Below are 15,095 nucleotides of genomic sequence, written 5' to 3'. Positions count from 1 at the left end.
GTGTGTCAAGAGTCTGTGTGAAAGGAGTCCTGTTTGACAATGTTGTTTATTGTTCCATCTGTAACTTCTGGATGATCACTAGTACCTTAAACTAGTGTGTAACTGTCCTTATAAGGACTTCTTGAGCCAACACACACACACACACACACACACACCACTGCTTAAGGATCCTGCTTTTAACATCTACTTACCTGCTGTAATTCCTGTGACCTACAGATTAAACCAATCTAATCCGTTATCTAGCTATTCTGAGGTTGGGGCCCAGCATCTAGTACAAACGCTTTGCCTGCTACCCTGCAGCTCTGGCCAGGGAAAACCATCCACAGCGACCCTGATCTAAAGAAAGGTCATTGGTATCAGCCCAGGTGCCCAGCAAGGGGGTACACTAGAAACGAGAGTTACCCATAAGGAATCGGTTCAAGGTGCCAGTGAAGGAACCTAGTGGTGACAGTAGAGCCCCTCCTATTGCGTTTAGAGGGTTGCAATTTGGATACAGAAAGGGGATGGTGGCAAGGCAAGCCCAGACAGTCCTCAGCATTACAACAGGATGGCATCGGATGTCCATCCTGTCACACCTACATACACAGAAATACACCTCACACCCACAAATCATCCTTGCATGTCCTCTTTCTCACCCTGCTCCTTCTAATGGCTGCTGGTGACATCTAACCTAACCCTGGGGCCTATACAATTATTATCTTCTCACGCTCCTTTCTCAACCCCAAACCTTTCCATCCACCCTGTACATCCTGCCAAACTTCTACACATATCTCCATACTCTCTGCACAGGTGTCTCTCCCTCAGCCACACACTCAGACAAGGTGAAGTAGGCATTCTACTTTCTCGAATTTCACACTATCCATCTATATCATCCACTCCACCTTCGTGTTGCTGTCATTCATGATCCCCCCCATGTCCAGATTCCCAATTCTTTGAAAACTTTGCGGCCTGGCACACTTCATTCCTTTGACCTGTCTTTTCGTATGAGGCAATTTTAACGCTCATTGATAATTCTACTGTCTCATCTGCCACTAATCTTCAATCACTTCCTACTTTACTCTCTCCCAGTGGACCTCATCTCCCACCCACTGTGCTGGACACTCCCTTGACCTGATCTTCCCTCACCACTGCTTAAATCTCTAGTTTCCTCCAATGTAGCCTTCCCACGCTCCGACCAATATCCTTTTATCAGCCTTACCTCACTTCTTTTCCTCCCCACAAATGCCAAACAAACATACTTCAAATCTCTAATATCAGTCTAAGCCACAACACCTTTACCACTTCTCTGCCCACTTGCACCTCTTTCCCCTCCCTCCACACAGCCAATGATTTTGCTACATACTTCATAGAAAAAAAAAAAAAACACGCAACACCATTTGACAAGATATTTCCTCATGACATATTCCACACTTTCCACCCACCTTCCCATACACTCCACAATCCATTCTCTCTAGTAACTGAAGACGATGTCTCTGCACTCATCTCACTCTACAACCTGTCCACTTGACCCTATTCTCTTCCAATTTCTCCACTACCGCTGCACCACTGCATGGCCACCTCTTGCTCACCAGCCTCTCCCCACTGGCACATTTTCGTCTTTAAATATGCACTCATCTCACCAATTCTAAACAAACCATCTCTTGATCCAGCCTCTCGCTCTCTCAAATTACCACCCTATTTCTCTCCTCCCCTTTGCCTCCAAACAACTTGAGCGATTGGTGTACAACTGCCTATCTCACTTTCTCTCCTCACACTACATTCTCGACTCTCTGCGATCAGGCTTCTGCCCCCAACATTCCACTGACACCGCTCTTACAAAAATGATCAATGATCTACTTACTGCAAAGTCTAAGGGTCATTTCCCCATATTCTCCTGGACCTCTTCACTCAATCCTCCTTTATGACAGTTCTTTTCCAGTTCACTTCCTACCCATCAAGCAGCTCCTTTGTTGTTTCTACCTCCGACATATCCTCCCCTCCACTTCTACCATCTTCTGGGGTCCCACAAGGCTCTGTTCTTGGACCTTTACATTTTTCCCTGTACACCTCTTCTCTTGTGAAACCAATTTGCTCATTTGGCTTCCAGTACCACCACTAAGATGATACCCAAATCTATATCTCTTCCTCTGACCTCTCTCCTTCTGAACGCTCTTGTGTAACCAACGCTCTTTCTGCTATCTCCATATGGATGTCCAATGCTACCTAAAGCTCAACATGTCCAAAACAGAACTGGTCTTCCCTTCTGCAAGAGTCTACCCACTGCCTTGGTGTCACACTTGACTCCACCCTCTGCTTTACTCCCAAAGTAAACGTTGCCAGAATATACCCCTTTGCTTATCCAACATGCTACCAAAACTCATCCATTCTCTCATCTCCCAACTGGACTACTGCAACCTTCTCCTATCTGGCACTCCACTTTTTTCCATATTTTCACACTTCAATCCATCCTAAATGCTGCTGCAAGACTGATCTTCCGCTCTTACTGCTCCACCACTTTGCAAAAAAACACTCTTCCTCCTGCCCTCTTAGATCTACCTTTGACCTACACCTTGTCTCGTCTCTGGTTACCACCTCTCACTTCCGCCTACAAGACTTCTAACATGCTGCTACCCACTTATGCAGTTCTCTATCATGCCCAATCAGGCTTTCCCACAGCCTGCATGTTTTTAAACATTCTTAAAAGCCATTTCTAGCTTTGTAGAGCCCACCTTATCACCAATGACACTATTCAAACTAATGCACCATCAACTGTCCCAATCTCCACCCTGAGCCACACTTGCTTGTTTCAGTTGTGCCCTCTTCCACTTAGAATGTAAGCACTAATGAGCAGATCCCTTGTTACCCTTTGTTTTCATGTCTGCATTTATTTTGTTTAAATGTTTATTAGAGATGCTCAGGCTCGGTTCCCCGAGAACCAAACACACCCGAGCAGATCCGAGTACTGAGTCGGTACTTTCGCACGCTTTCGGAATTGAAAACGAGGCAAAACGTCATTGTTACATTGTCGGATCTCACAAGTTTTGGATTCTATAAATACCGCAAAAAACAAACATGGAGTTGCGCAGAAATACTGATAATAAGTGTTTAATGTAGTTCAGAGACATAAGCATATATAGGTATGTCTAAAAGCAGTAAAGACAACCAGATGGTATAAGAATGAAATGCTAATATTGCATATGTAAGATATAGATACATGCATAAAAATCATCTACCTAGACATAAACACATCTGTAACCAACATGTATTGCACGGAAATGACTTTCTTGACAACATTAAAAACCTATTGACATATAAAAAAACCTAGTTATTCTTTAACATTTTTTCTACAATGACCATTGTAGAAGGATAAAGGATTCATTTATAATGACAGCAATGTTTTTGTTTTCATATTATCAAACCGACATCTGAATACTCTTGGACCAATTGCAGGAGACATGCAAATATTTCCATGTGATTTAGAAGATTTTATTCTTAGAAGAATCTTTGTCATATGTTACTTACAGATGTGATAATAATTGTAAGATTTGCTTGTATGATGATCATATCAGATCAAAAATCGCTTTGTGTATTGTACAGCACTGCTGCGGACGCTTCTTTGACAGCGCCGCGGCTGCTGTATAGTACAGTGCTGCCGAAACGGAGCTGCTGCCGCTTTTTGTTTTTTTGGGGTGGAGGGGAAACCCCCCTTAAAAATCTCCTGTGCGCCCCTGTAAGTAGGACAGAAAATGTACTTACTGTACATTGTAACCAGTAATATGTAATCGTAATGGGTAACGAAACCTTACTTGGGTGCTTAACTGAGAATACAGACGTAAAGTTGGTTATACCATAGGATTTAGAAAGGCACACAAGGAATTACAAAAAAAAAACCAACATGTTGATTCCTAGTCTGAGTGCCAAGGATAAATCACAACCAACAATGAGGGAGGAAAACCAGTGTTGAGATAGCCCTGGACCCCTATAGTTCAATTTTAAATAATGTATTTCTATTTTATTGGTTGGCAGTACACAATGGTTTTGCAAAGCCATGACCAGAGACACCCATCAGTCATGCAAATGTGAGGGGCATTGACAACTACAAACAAGGCCCACCTAAGCAAGAGAGAGGTCTTCTGTTGGAGACCATTACACAAAAAAAATAAAAAATATGATAGCCATCCACAATATTTCTTATACAGATGTCAAATGCAAGCTGTTTACTAGTCATAAAACTGCAAATATATGTTTGTGAATTAATTCAAAGTTCAAAGTATTAGCTTTCATATGAACGCTGTGTCCAGCTATTGGTTAAAACCTGAAAGGGGGAATGCTAAACTATGTATGTCTTTGATTGTGTTAAACTCCTCTACTCTCCACAGGAGGAGTTTATGGATAGAGAAATTCAGACACTGGTGGCAGATAAGTGCCCAATAACAATTTATGACATGGGTCACAAAAGTCAAATCCTTTGAAATCGCTCTTTAAAAAGGTCTCATCAGTGATAGGTCACATACAGACCTCAACAGGCGGGGAAGGGGCAGAGCAGCTAGGATAAGTGTGAACGAGTTTAAGAGGACACAGGAAAATATCACATCATTTTTTCTCTAGCATCATACTTATGAAGGGAAAGTTAGTACCTGTTGTGTGGAGGTAAAAGCATTTTTGGAAAACATTCTGGCGAGATGTAGGCCAGCATAAAAAACCTGACTTAAAAGGTGTTTGCACAGAGGTCATAAACACCTAATTTGCAATTACACAGACTTTCTAGTTATGACATCACAGTATAAGGGGGGTGGTGGCTACCCATAGCATGTTTAAAAATGTCCTGTAATGCTAAGATATTGTCACTTTGTGGGAGACAATTTCATATTGTGAAGTGTCCTTTTATTTCTGCTTCTCCCAGCAAGCAGAATACGGAACATTCGTTGGTTATATTTCTGTTTTTTGTTTTTATTTTACAATAAACTATAGCATTATATCTTTTGATGTCCATTGTTAATTGTTTTTAATCTTAAGCATTGTGGATTTGTCATATTAAAATTACACTTAACACAAAGGCCTGAACTTATTACGAATTAAAATGTCAGACCTAGCTTGGTGTTATAACGCTACATAGTTGAAAACAAGGAGATCATTCGGTTTATGATAACTCTTATGAAAGCAAGTTGTAATAGATTAGCTTAAAGGGAGAACCGAAGGCTTCCTGAGTAAGAGGGACAGTCTATCACAAAAACACTTGGTGGTGGCATAACTGGTAAAGCATGGTGTGTGGCATATATAGGGTTTTATAAGTTTTAATCATTTAAATAGACCAGGGAGTTTTTTGATTAACCCTTTGTCACACACATCACACAGGGTCAGGCGAGTGCTGGATCGTGACATCCACCTTCCCATTCCAACAAGTAGCTGTGGGGGTTCTACATCCAGGTATGTTCCACAGTTCTGGAAAAACTCACCCATGCTGGCACCTGTTATGGTTATTTCTCCAGGACAGACACTTGGGACTTGGGAGCAGCTTGGACAAGCCACAGAAGCAGTCAATGTTATTGACACAGTGCACGGAGCAGTATATTCCTTAAAATCGGCTTCATCAATGCAGATTATTTTAACTTTCACAAGGCGTCAACCTTAGGAAATGTATTATTTACAGCAACTGGCACGAGTGACTTTTTCCACATGTGTGGATTGGGGGGCGCACTTCTGCCAGTGTGGAGGAAGGATGGTTTCTCAGTTGTGAAACTAACAGTTATGGACATTTCCATTAAAGTGATTAGATGGGGATTACTTCATTATTAGCAGCCAGTGAAGAGTTAAATCCACTACACTGTATATAACAAAAACGTGTACAACAGAGAACAAAAGAGATGGGGCAGGGTAACATACAAAAGAGGAACAAGATGGAAATAAACAAATATATTTGACCTACCTGGCTAATTCACAAGAGGATAAAGTAAAAAAAATAAACATGCTGGTCAGGGAGATTATAGCGTTAGAAAAAAAGTCAAGGAGGAACTATGGTTAGAAAAGAGGGTCCAACATATGGATGTCATCCTCCAAACTCCAGCCAGATGAGAAGCTCAGCCTCATATAGTTACCTCAAATTTATTGCAAGAATAAAACTGTGGCCGGATCCCTTATAAATAACTTATTGTATAAATATATTTTAAATTATTACTGCGGTGTGACAATTTATATCATTGCAAAGGTACCGATTTTGATACAGAGTTGTAATTGTATACTGGGAATATACTGGAAATTCACTTTTTGTTTTGTAACTTCTGAAGACAGACTAATTAAGTTAATTAATTATTTTCATCTCAGAAGTGACAAACACCTGCTTTGGCCTAAAAGGAGGTCGTTACCTGTTGTCACGTCTTGTTAGAGAGACAGGAACCTGTCTGAACAATGTAGATTCAGGATGCAAGTAATACAGGAAACTTAACACCCAGTTTTAGGAAATCAAAACCGCAGCAACTCCTGTGACCTACAGATTAGGCCAATCTAATGCGTTATCCAGCTGTTCCTGAGGTTGGGACCCAGCATTCCAGTGCCAAGGCTCTGCCGCTGCCTCGCAGCTGTGGCCAGTGTGATAGGCCAGGGCGAACCATCCACAGCAACCCGGATCTAAAAAGGAAGGAGGTCAGGGGTACCAGCCCAGGTGCCCAGCTAGGGGGTACACTAGCACAGGAAGTTACCCAGAAGAAACTGGTACTAGCTGCTGGCTAAGGAGCTTAGTGGTGGCAGCAGGCTCCTCCTACTGCGTTTGGAATAAAGAAAAAGGAACGGTGGCAAGGGAATGTAAGCCTAGCCGTTCCCCAGCAAGCACAACAGACAGGGAGGCATAGGCGGACCATCCTGTCACAAAAACAAAGATTTATTTGATAGTGTTTGGTCAGGGCCACAGTAGCTCTTGGTTTTTAAAGTTTGAACCTGTTCCTTGGTCAACAAAGACATGTTATCAGTAGAAAAAAAAAGCAAATTTCCTCGATGTATGAGGTTTCAGTAACACAATGAAACTAGTGTTTGCACTTTAAGGGGCAAAGCAAAGTTTAGTGCCATGTCAGTAAAAGCATGCAAGAAAAAATACCAGTTAATTTTCTAAGCATCACAAAATGGCACAAATGGCTTGTTCTTGGTGTGTCAAATATTGTTGTATGTTTATATTCCCAGATCTTTCTCTCTCCCAGTGATTTGAATTTCCAGAAGACTGATCTGGTCTGCAACAGGCATTGTCATTTTTATCTTGCTTATGGCATGGTAATGGAGATTCATCAGGTGATTTATAGTGATAAATAGCCCCCTAAGTACCCAATATTAGGTACACAACATTTTTTGCAATATTTTTATGTTGGCGTCTGTTGTCCAACAAAGAAGCAGATGATCTGGGAATATTTCCATCATTCCACTTATAAAAAAGGTGCAATCCCCTTTGTTTGGGCACTGAGGAAATGCACCAACCCCTCACGTCCTTGAAGAGCGCATCTTAACAATCAGGGCTGCCATCTAAAGCAGTGTACAATCAATTTTTTCTGAGCCTCAACGATACCAGAAATAAAAAAATTCTCCAATACAAAACAACAACAACAACATGGTAACCTCTGGTAGTAACCTACAACTGGAAGTGCTAAGGAGCAAGGGACATGCAATACATGATTGACAAGGTCAGCAACCAAAAGGAAATATTCCCAGAAACTCTGTTTCGCCTATAGGCAACTAACAAATTTAAAGAACATTGTCAGAAGCAAAGCACAGAAACTGTCAGGTTCCATTGCAATAACAGACAAACAAATCCCAAATAAACAATCAGGTACAAATGCAAACTAGGTTTACTAAAAGCCTTAACTGCAGAGAGAAATAAGTAGTAGAATATATGTAGAGATCGATAACCTACTTGTCTTTTCCAATCGTTTCAAAGTCTTTTACCACAACCTCCAGCGATGAAGAGAAGTCGAGGGGTAATCCCTTCAGATCAAACTCAAGAAGCTGAAAAAGAAAGGGAGAGAGACTATAAGTAGCAGTATGTAAACCACAACTATTTAAATATCATAGCACTGAGAGAGAGAGAGATTCACACAAGTCTCATTCTCCAGCCCCTGTCATGAGACCTCAAATCTAATTAGTTTTGTCATGGTGCAAAGTTCCAAACTAAAGAGTTCCCGTATCAAAACTTACCACACACACACACACACACACACACACACACTAAACACATATCTAAGGAAACCTAAAAAAAAAAAATAAAAAAAAAAAAAATAATCAATTGCCTTCCATGCATCATGGCAACTGTTAGGTCTCAATCAAGCTGCCATCATTGTCATGTACTGTACTACTGTTATAAGTGCTAGTACAACACATCTACCTAATACACTGGAAGCATTTTACCCACTTGTAACAGGAGCGCTGAGGTTATCTAAATGCGGTCGGCTGATTTCACCAATGTCTACTGCAAGTGAATGCGTTGGGAAAGCATAGACTAGATCAAGTAACCTGAATGAACATATATTGGCAATTAATAATGCTACATTCAACATGCAGTTTTGCCTGTAATTTTTGTCTACACTTAACGCCAACCAAATGACAGTAGCTATAAGGCCTTAAAGTATTGCATGCTCTCCATGGATTTATTATATATTATTTTGGTACTTAGGTCAGCTATTATAATGCCCTACAGTAGAGCAGTACCTCAAGTTGTTTAAATATGGTATTGTTTACAAATGGATAAAATTACTTATACTCACATATGCAAATGATAATGTAAAACAAAAAACAGCACACACACCAAAAACACGTGTACCTGAATGGATAAGATGGTTTGTCATTTATAATCATTAACATTTTTTAGAAATCCTTTAGAAAAAAGACAGAAAAGCAGCCAGCGCTGTGATTGGTGGAAATACTGAATTCCTCTCTCTGATTTACAACAGGTAATCAAGACAACAATTGGCTGTCGGGCATCCAGAAAGGGATGGCCATTAACATTCCTATTGATTGCAGCAGTGGCTGTTCCAGATTAGTAGGAATACCAGGCTACCTCCCTTCTCTTGAACACCAATAGCCAATCGGCATAGGCTTTTGTGCATATTGTTGTTGGAGACCCCATGTTCAGGATAATGAGTGACATGAATCCTCCTCTTCTGCTACAGCTACTATCCACTGAAGAAAGAGTAAGGTAGGTTCACAAATCAGGGGCCTGGCTACTGGTAAAATGGCGCTTATTTTTCAAATGTTCTGTGGTTAGAGTTTAAATATTTGCACAGTACCTTATTGGCACATAGATAACTTATTAGAGACAAGTTGATTCCAGGAAAGTGTAAGATAATGGGTGTGTGAAATGGGGGTTTGACTGGATTTATAAAGAGAACAAAAACCATCTATTTGGTTCATCCAATTTGCATACAAGATACAAATAAACAGAACATTTTTGTACAAATACGGAAGCCTGTGTGTGAAAGGGTGTTTAAGTTTTACCATCAAAAGCAGTACTGAAAGGCATATTTTTTTCTGGTTATTTTATTATGCGTTTTATTCATTAAAAAAAAAAAAAAAACCTCAGCATTTTTTTTTAATGTTTTGTTTTTTTAAATGTGAGGCATTTCCTTGTGTAGTCTATTGGTAGGGTGTAGGGGGAATTTAATGTGTTCTTTCTTTGCACATAACCAAGAAGTTACAGCTGATTTAAAAAAACATTGGGCCTGATTTGTTAAGGAAAGTAAAGCAAAAAAGAAGAAAGTAACTTTGCACCTTGGATAAACCAAGTTACAGTGCAAGGGGTGCAAATTAGTTTATTGCATTGCATGTAAGAAAAATACTGGTTGTTTTTTCATGTAGTACACAAATTCTTGATAGCTTTATTTTAACACCGATATTTAAAAGTTAATTTAGGTCTAGGACTTTCTGTATCCCAACTATAAATCTAATCTTACTCCACATTTTAAATTTACCTTTCTTTTCACTGCAACGGTTACTCCTTTGTTTTGCTTTACTTTCCTTAATCAATCAAGCCCATTGTGCATTTTTTTTATTCATAGGCCTTCTAGCAATGTTGTATTATCTCAAACTGTATTTAATAAAATATTGTAGGCATTTTATATAAATTGAAAAAGTGAGTGTGGTACATTTGGTGTTCCAAGTTAATTTGCTTCTTTCCGTAATAATCCAAAAGCGTCGCACTAGCTTATTATTTTATTTAGTATCCTTTATTTACATAGTACCACTATCTTAAACTCCACTTTACAGAGAATATTTTTAATAATTCGTACATACACTAGGGTCCCTATTTGTCAGCAGCTAATTAATCTACCAGTATGTTTTTTGGACTGTGGGAGAAAACCTACACAAACAAGGGGATAACATACAAACTTCTCATAGGTAGTGCCCTAGATGAAATCAAGTCAATGGCCCCAGCACCGTGAGGCAGAGATGCGTACCTCCGTGCTGCCTTGCTTATGACTGACAGTTACCATTATTATAGGACCAATGCAAACATGTATGATGCAAGGACAACAATTGATGCCAATGGTTACCAATAGGTTACTTGTTATTATTTCTACTGTTGTAGACAAATTTCGGCTCTCAGAAAATCAGCCAAAATTGTTAAAATCAAATTACACAACTTAGAATTATTGCTTATAAGTTTACAGAAACAATTACCTCTTTCCATACTGGATTGAGTTCGTTGTCTATAGATTTGGTTTTCTTTTTTTCCCCTGTGAAATAAAAATAAAATAAAAATGTATTTAAAGGGTTTGCTTTGAGACTGTATAATGTTTTAACGCAGCTTGACCTCCAGGAAGTGGTCCCTTGCACTCCACATTGCTCAGGCAGATGGAACAAACACTTAGAACAATGCGACTATTTACACAGGCCCGATTTTAAACAGCTTGTCCGGGAAATGATGTGTTTAAAAATGGAAAATTGTACAACCAGCGATATTTAAGTTATTTGAAGTACGTTTATACATGGCCTTCAACAGATTTACATATCTGCTTGGTGCATAAAGCCATAAATACATGAAGCACAGTATAATTAAGCATGGCTGTCCAGACTTATCAAATCATTGCTGGGTAGTTAGTCAGTAGGTAATCAAATTACTTGGAAAAGGAATAGATTTAAAGATAAAAAATAAATAATAATAATAATAATAATAATAAAATCAATTAACAAATAATGACAAAAGGTAAAATGGTAAATGCATAGTAAATATATTTAATGTGAGAAAAGGATGCTGTAAAAATATAAATCAAAACGTATGCAAGACATTATACAACTAAAGACCACGCAGCTCCCCACCTAGCGGAACAGTGGGACCTATATCGTGGAGCACAAGCAGTTTGTCAGACGCTCTTCATTCTGTTGTATCCAGGCCTTTAAGCCTGGAGAATTTTCCCAGGACGCAGTCCTGAGAACGCAAGTGTTGGGATGCACTTGATTGGCAGCACCATACTGCAGCCTGTCCAATCAAGTACATCTCAATACTCGGACTGAAGCCTCTTCACTGATTGAGGAGGCAACAGGGGCAAGTTTCCGGACAGTGGTGGTGTTCACAGGAGTGACGAGAGGGGATGGGCTTCCATAAGTATATCTGGCAGTTTCCTTTAAGTAAAGTGTACCAGTCCCCTGCACACAGTGCAGATGGCAATTGGGTGGCTGAACCAGTTCACTAGTAACATCAATGAGGCTGCATTCACCAGATTATTGATTTAGCCCCCATAAAATGGATGCCTCTACTATATGGCGACAGGTCAACTTTAATGGAAAATATTGTAAATAATAATGCAACAGGCTGATTTAAAGGCAATTTTCCAATCCAAGCAGTTTTTCCCTCAACCACAGTTATAAAGTACATCTGTAAGAACTTTAAAAATAAGTCATGTGACAGATGTCTAAGTGAGTGCACTATCCCACACTATCCTATGGCACAATGCATATACAAACAGTTATTGAAACACTTCCATTTATTAATGCCCATTGTTTGGAAAATAAACTTCAACATTTGTGCTACGTATTCTGACTAACCAGACATACAAGCTGTGATTGTATTAGAGCATGAATCACTGACAAGCACAGGAAATACATGGGTGGAACCATTGACAAGTTTAACCTCTGTTCCTTTTTTTCTAAACAAGTCACCCTCATGCTATAATCTCAGCATTGTTAGGACGACTACCTAGCATTAATAACCAGTCATGCGTCTAAAAGTCACCAAGCCTAAGAAAGTAGCAGTTCCTCTATGAGCCACGGCCACAAGGGAGTCGTATAAAAAGAACACTGAAAATATGAGTTTAATAGTCATAGTTTACATGTTTTGCTGCTCTGTAAACAACGGATTTATGGGCAAGTTATTAATGGGGCAAGTCACGGCAGAAACCAGTGTGGCCAACATGACACGTTTCGCTGTGAATCATGTTATTAAGTCACGTGCACACCCACTTCATTAAAGTGGGCAGTATGGGGAAGGTTGCACTGCTCCCGGGAGAGCTACTAGACATTCAGGAATCTCCTGGACATTCCGGGAGTGTAGACAACAATGCTCATCGCGGAGATGGGGTTCTAATAAAAGGACTTTTTAATAATCTATTTAGGATTACAAGGATTTCACACAGAAAGAATGCTAGGATTTTAGGAAATCAAATGCATAAAACCCATAACATGTAATAAAATGTATGCACCATTATATAACGGATGCTAGATAAAAAGCTGCTTGTGTATGTGTGAACTGTAAGGGGTGCAAGCCCCCTCCCCGGAATTCAAATGAAGAAAAAATAAAATAAAAAAAAAAAACCACACACACACAAACCCCAACACAGCTGAAAAACCAAGGGCGATAACATGTGGTCTCAAAACATCTAATTGGACAATCCTGTACTACCCTTTGCTCTATAAAAACGAAACCATCGCATGGAGCCTCCAAGCTATTAAGGAAGCACTGACAACCTTTTGCTCTGTGTGCAGCCAAGAGGGAAAATTACGTCCAAAATACAAATGGAAAAAAAAAAAAAAAAAAAAAAGTGGTTTGTTCTTAAAGCTATAAATACATAAAATTAACACTTCAAAAGCAGGAACTAGTTCAAAACGTAATACACACTAATGTCAGCGCTGCAGAAAAGGACGTCCCTGTGGAATCTGGCAGACGTGACTCACTGTAATTGCCGTTTTATTTTTGGAGGTTCTCCGAGTAGGAAACAGGCACGCACTGTTGTAAAGATATATATTAATGTTCCATGTTATTGTCTACAAAATGTAATATCATATTTGGTTGCATACAGTTTCGTAGATAAAGGCTTCTTTTCAACAGATTTACAATGGAGATGAGTAAGTGCCACATATACAAACGGATGGAAAACACAATTGCATCAAATTAGCCTGATCACTGAAAATGTTTAAAGTCGTGCACGGGAAAAACTGGACAGGGTTACATTAATAATCCATTGAGGATTTTAAGAACCCAACTCCCATACCGCTGAGAAGACCAGAGCAGTAGAGCACGCATGGCTAATCTCAGACTCTACAGGTGTTGTGGAACTACAAGCCCCAGCATGCTTTGCCAGTAGATAGCCAGACGATACCTGACAGGGCATGCTGGGACTTGTAGTTTCACAATACCTGAAGAGCTGCAGCTTGCCCTGCCTGCAGTAGAGAATAGATTCCTGGGGTCTATTTATTATTAGGTGAAAAGTCCTAGACCCGGCGGAAACGTTTAACAAAGCCCACGGACCAGTGTAGAGTATTGCTGGTGGTAGCCTTCACTGGAGGCCACATGTTATACATACTTGCCAACATCTGGCAAGTGTATCCGAGAGAGGGGTGTGTCTAGAGGGCGTGAGGGGCAGGGCGCGACCAAGCGCGTCATTTTGGCCCCACCCCTCATGACAAATATGCCGTTTGTCGCGGGGGAGGGGCCAAAATGACGCCATTCGCGTCATCTTAGCCCCGCAATTACGGGATGCGGGAGATTTACCAGCTCTCCTGGGAGTCCGTGAGACCAACCCGAATTTCGGGAGTCTCCCGGACATTCAGAGTTGAGTTGGCAAGTATGATGTTATAGAAGTTAACATGTGCTTACAACCGGTTTCATGTCAGTGTATGTTACTTGTACCAGAATCCCCCCCCCAAATGTACAGCGCTGTGTAATATATTGGCGCTTTATAAAAGGATAATAACCCCTAACCCTAAACAGAGTTTCTCCGTTTACTTTTCCAAGCAGTGATATATTAAGCAGTCCAAGCTAGGACATGTTTGTTATGCAGATCTTCAGGATCTGCACACACCATAAATATGCATTTCGTTCAGCTTCGTCTAACAGCTCCTAGATAATATCAGCGCTCTCCACTACGATCCTTAGTATGCTTCTATTAAAACACTAAATTCAAAACATATATTTGAAATTGCACACACACCATTTATATGCAACTAAAAATAGTTGCGCCTTTTTCTCAGTGTTGGCAGATTTTCATTCCCTGGTTCTAATGCAATAGAACAAATATTAGCAAATTAAGGTATTGTTGCTCTAGACCGGTGAGAGTTCCAGTGCGGTTAGCAGACACTGTTTACACTTGGGAGGGAAACAACTCAATTGTCCAATGAATAAACACAGGAGAGAAGAAACAACTCTTAGGTCAGGGAAGGGATATAAATAATTGGCTTTAGTGAATACCATTTGAGAATATACAGCCCTATGTGATCTCATAGGAGAAGATAATGCAGTGTCAGCACCATATCTATATAAATATATACAACTAGCCAGGACAACCTAGATTCCCAGCATACCATGGGCTTGCAAAAGTTTAAAATTAACCATTTCACCAGGGTTGGTTTACTTAACCATTTCTAGCCTAGTTATGAATGTTATAGATTTTCGTACAGCAGTTAGCAGTCTATATAACATACACTTTGCAAATGTAACATGTACATTATGCAGAAATATTACAACAATCCTACACAAAAGAGCTGACAATCTAAAAAGTTAAATGGGATACAATAAGGTGACAACCAACAAATGTGCCTAGAGTCTAGAGTGTTAACTACGGGATAAAATTGCAGACAGACTGATGGACATCAGTGTGCTGCTGAGTACCAGCGCTCATTATTTTCATTATTATTGATTTGTTAGGTGCCTC

General features: G+C 39.9%; 1 protein-coding gene across 5 annotated transcripts in view; it reads right to left on the bottom strand.

Annotated features, from left to right (window-relative positions):
• The window catches only part of MYOF (myoferlin), a 128,861-nt gene that overhangs the window by 99,659 nt on the left and 14,107 nt on the right, over positions 1-15,095 (bottom strand). For all 5 annotated transcript variants that reach the window (XM_075216129.1, XM_075216128.1, XM_075216131.1 and 2 more), the window contains exons 2-3: positions 10,630-10,685; positions 7,871-7,962 (exon numbers count right to left, since the gene is read on the bottom strand). In XM_075216129.1, the coding sequence (XP_075072230.1) occupies positions 7,871-7,962; positions 10,630-10,685 (148 nt within the window). The remainder of the gene's footprint in view (positions 1-7,870; positions 7,963-10,629; positions 10,686-15,095) is intronic.

The sequence above is a fragment of the Mixophyes fleayi genome, chromosome 6 (assembly GCF_038048845.1).
Source record: "Mixophyes fleayi isolate aMixFle1 chromosome 6, aMixFle1.hap1, whole genome shotgun sequence".
Lineage (NCBI taxonomy): Eukaryota > Metazoa > Chordata > Amphibia > Anura > Limnodynastidae > Mixophyes > Mixophyes fleayi.
The sequence above is the reverse complement of the archived record's forward strand: the minus strand, read 5'-3'. Positions and strand labels throughout refer to the sequence as shown.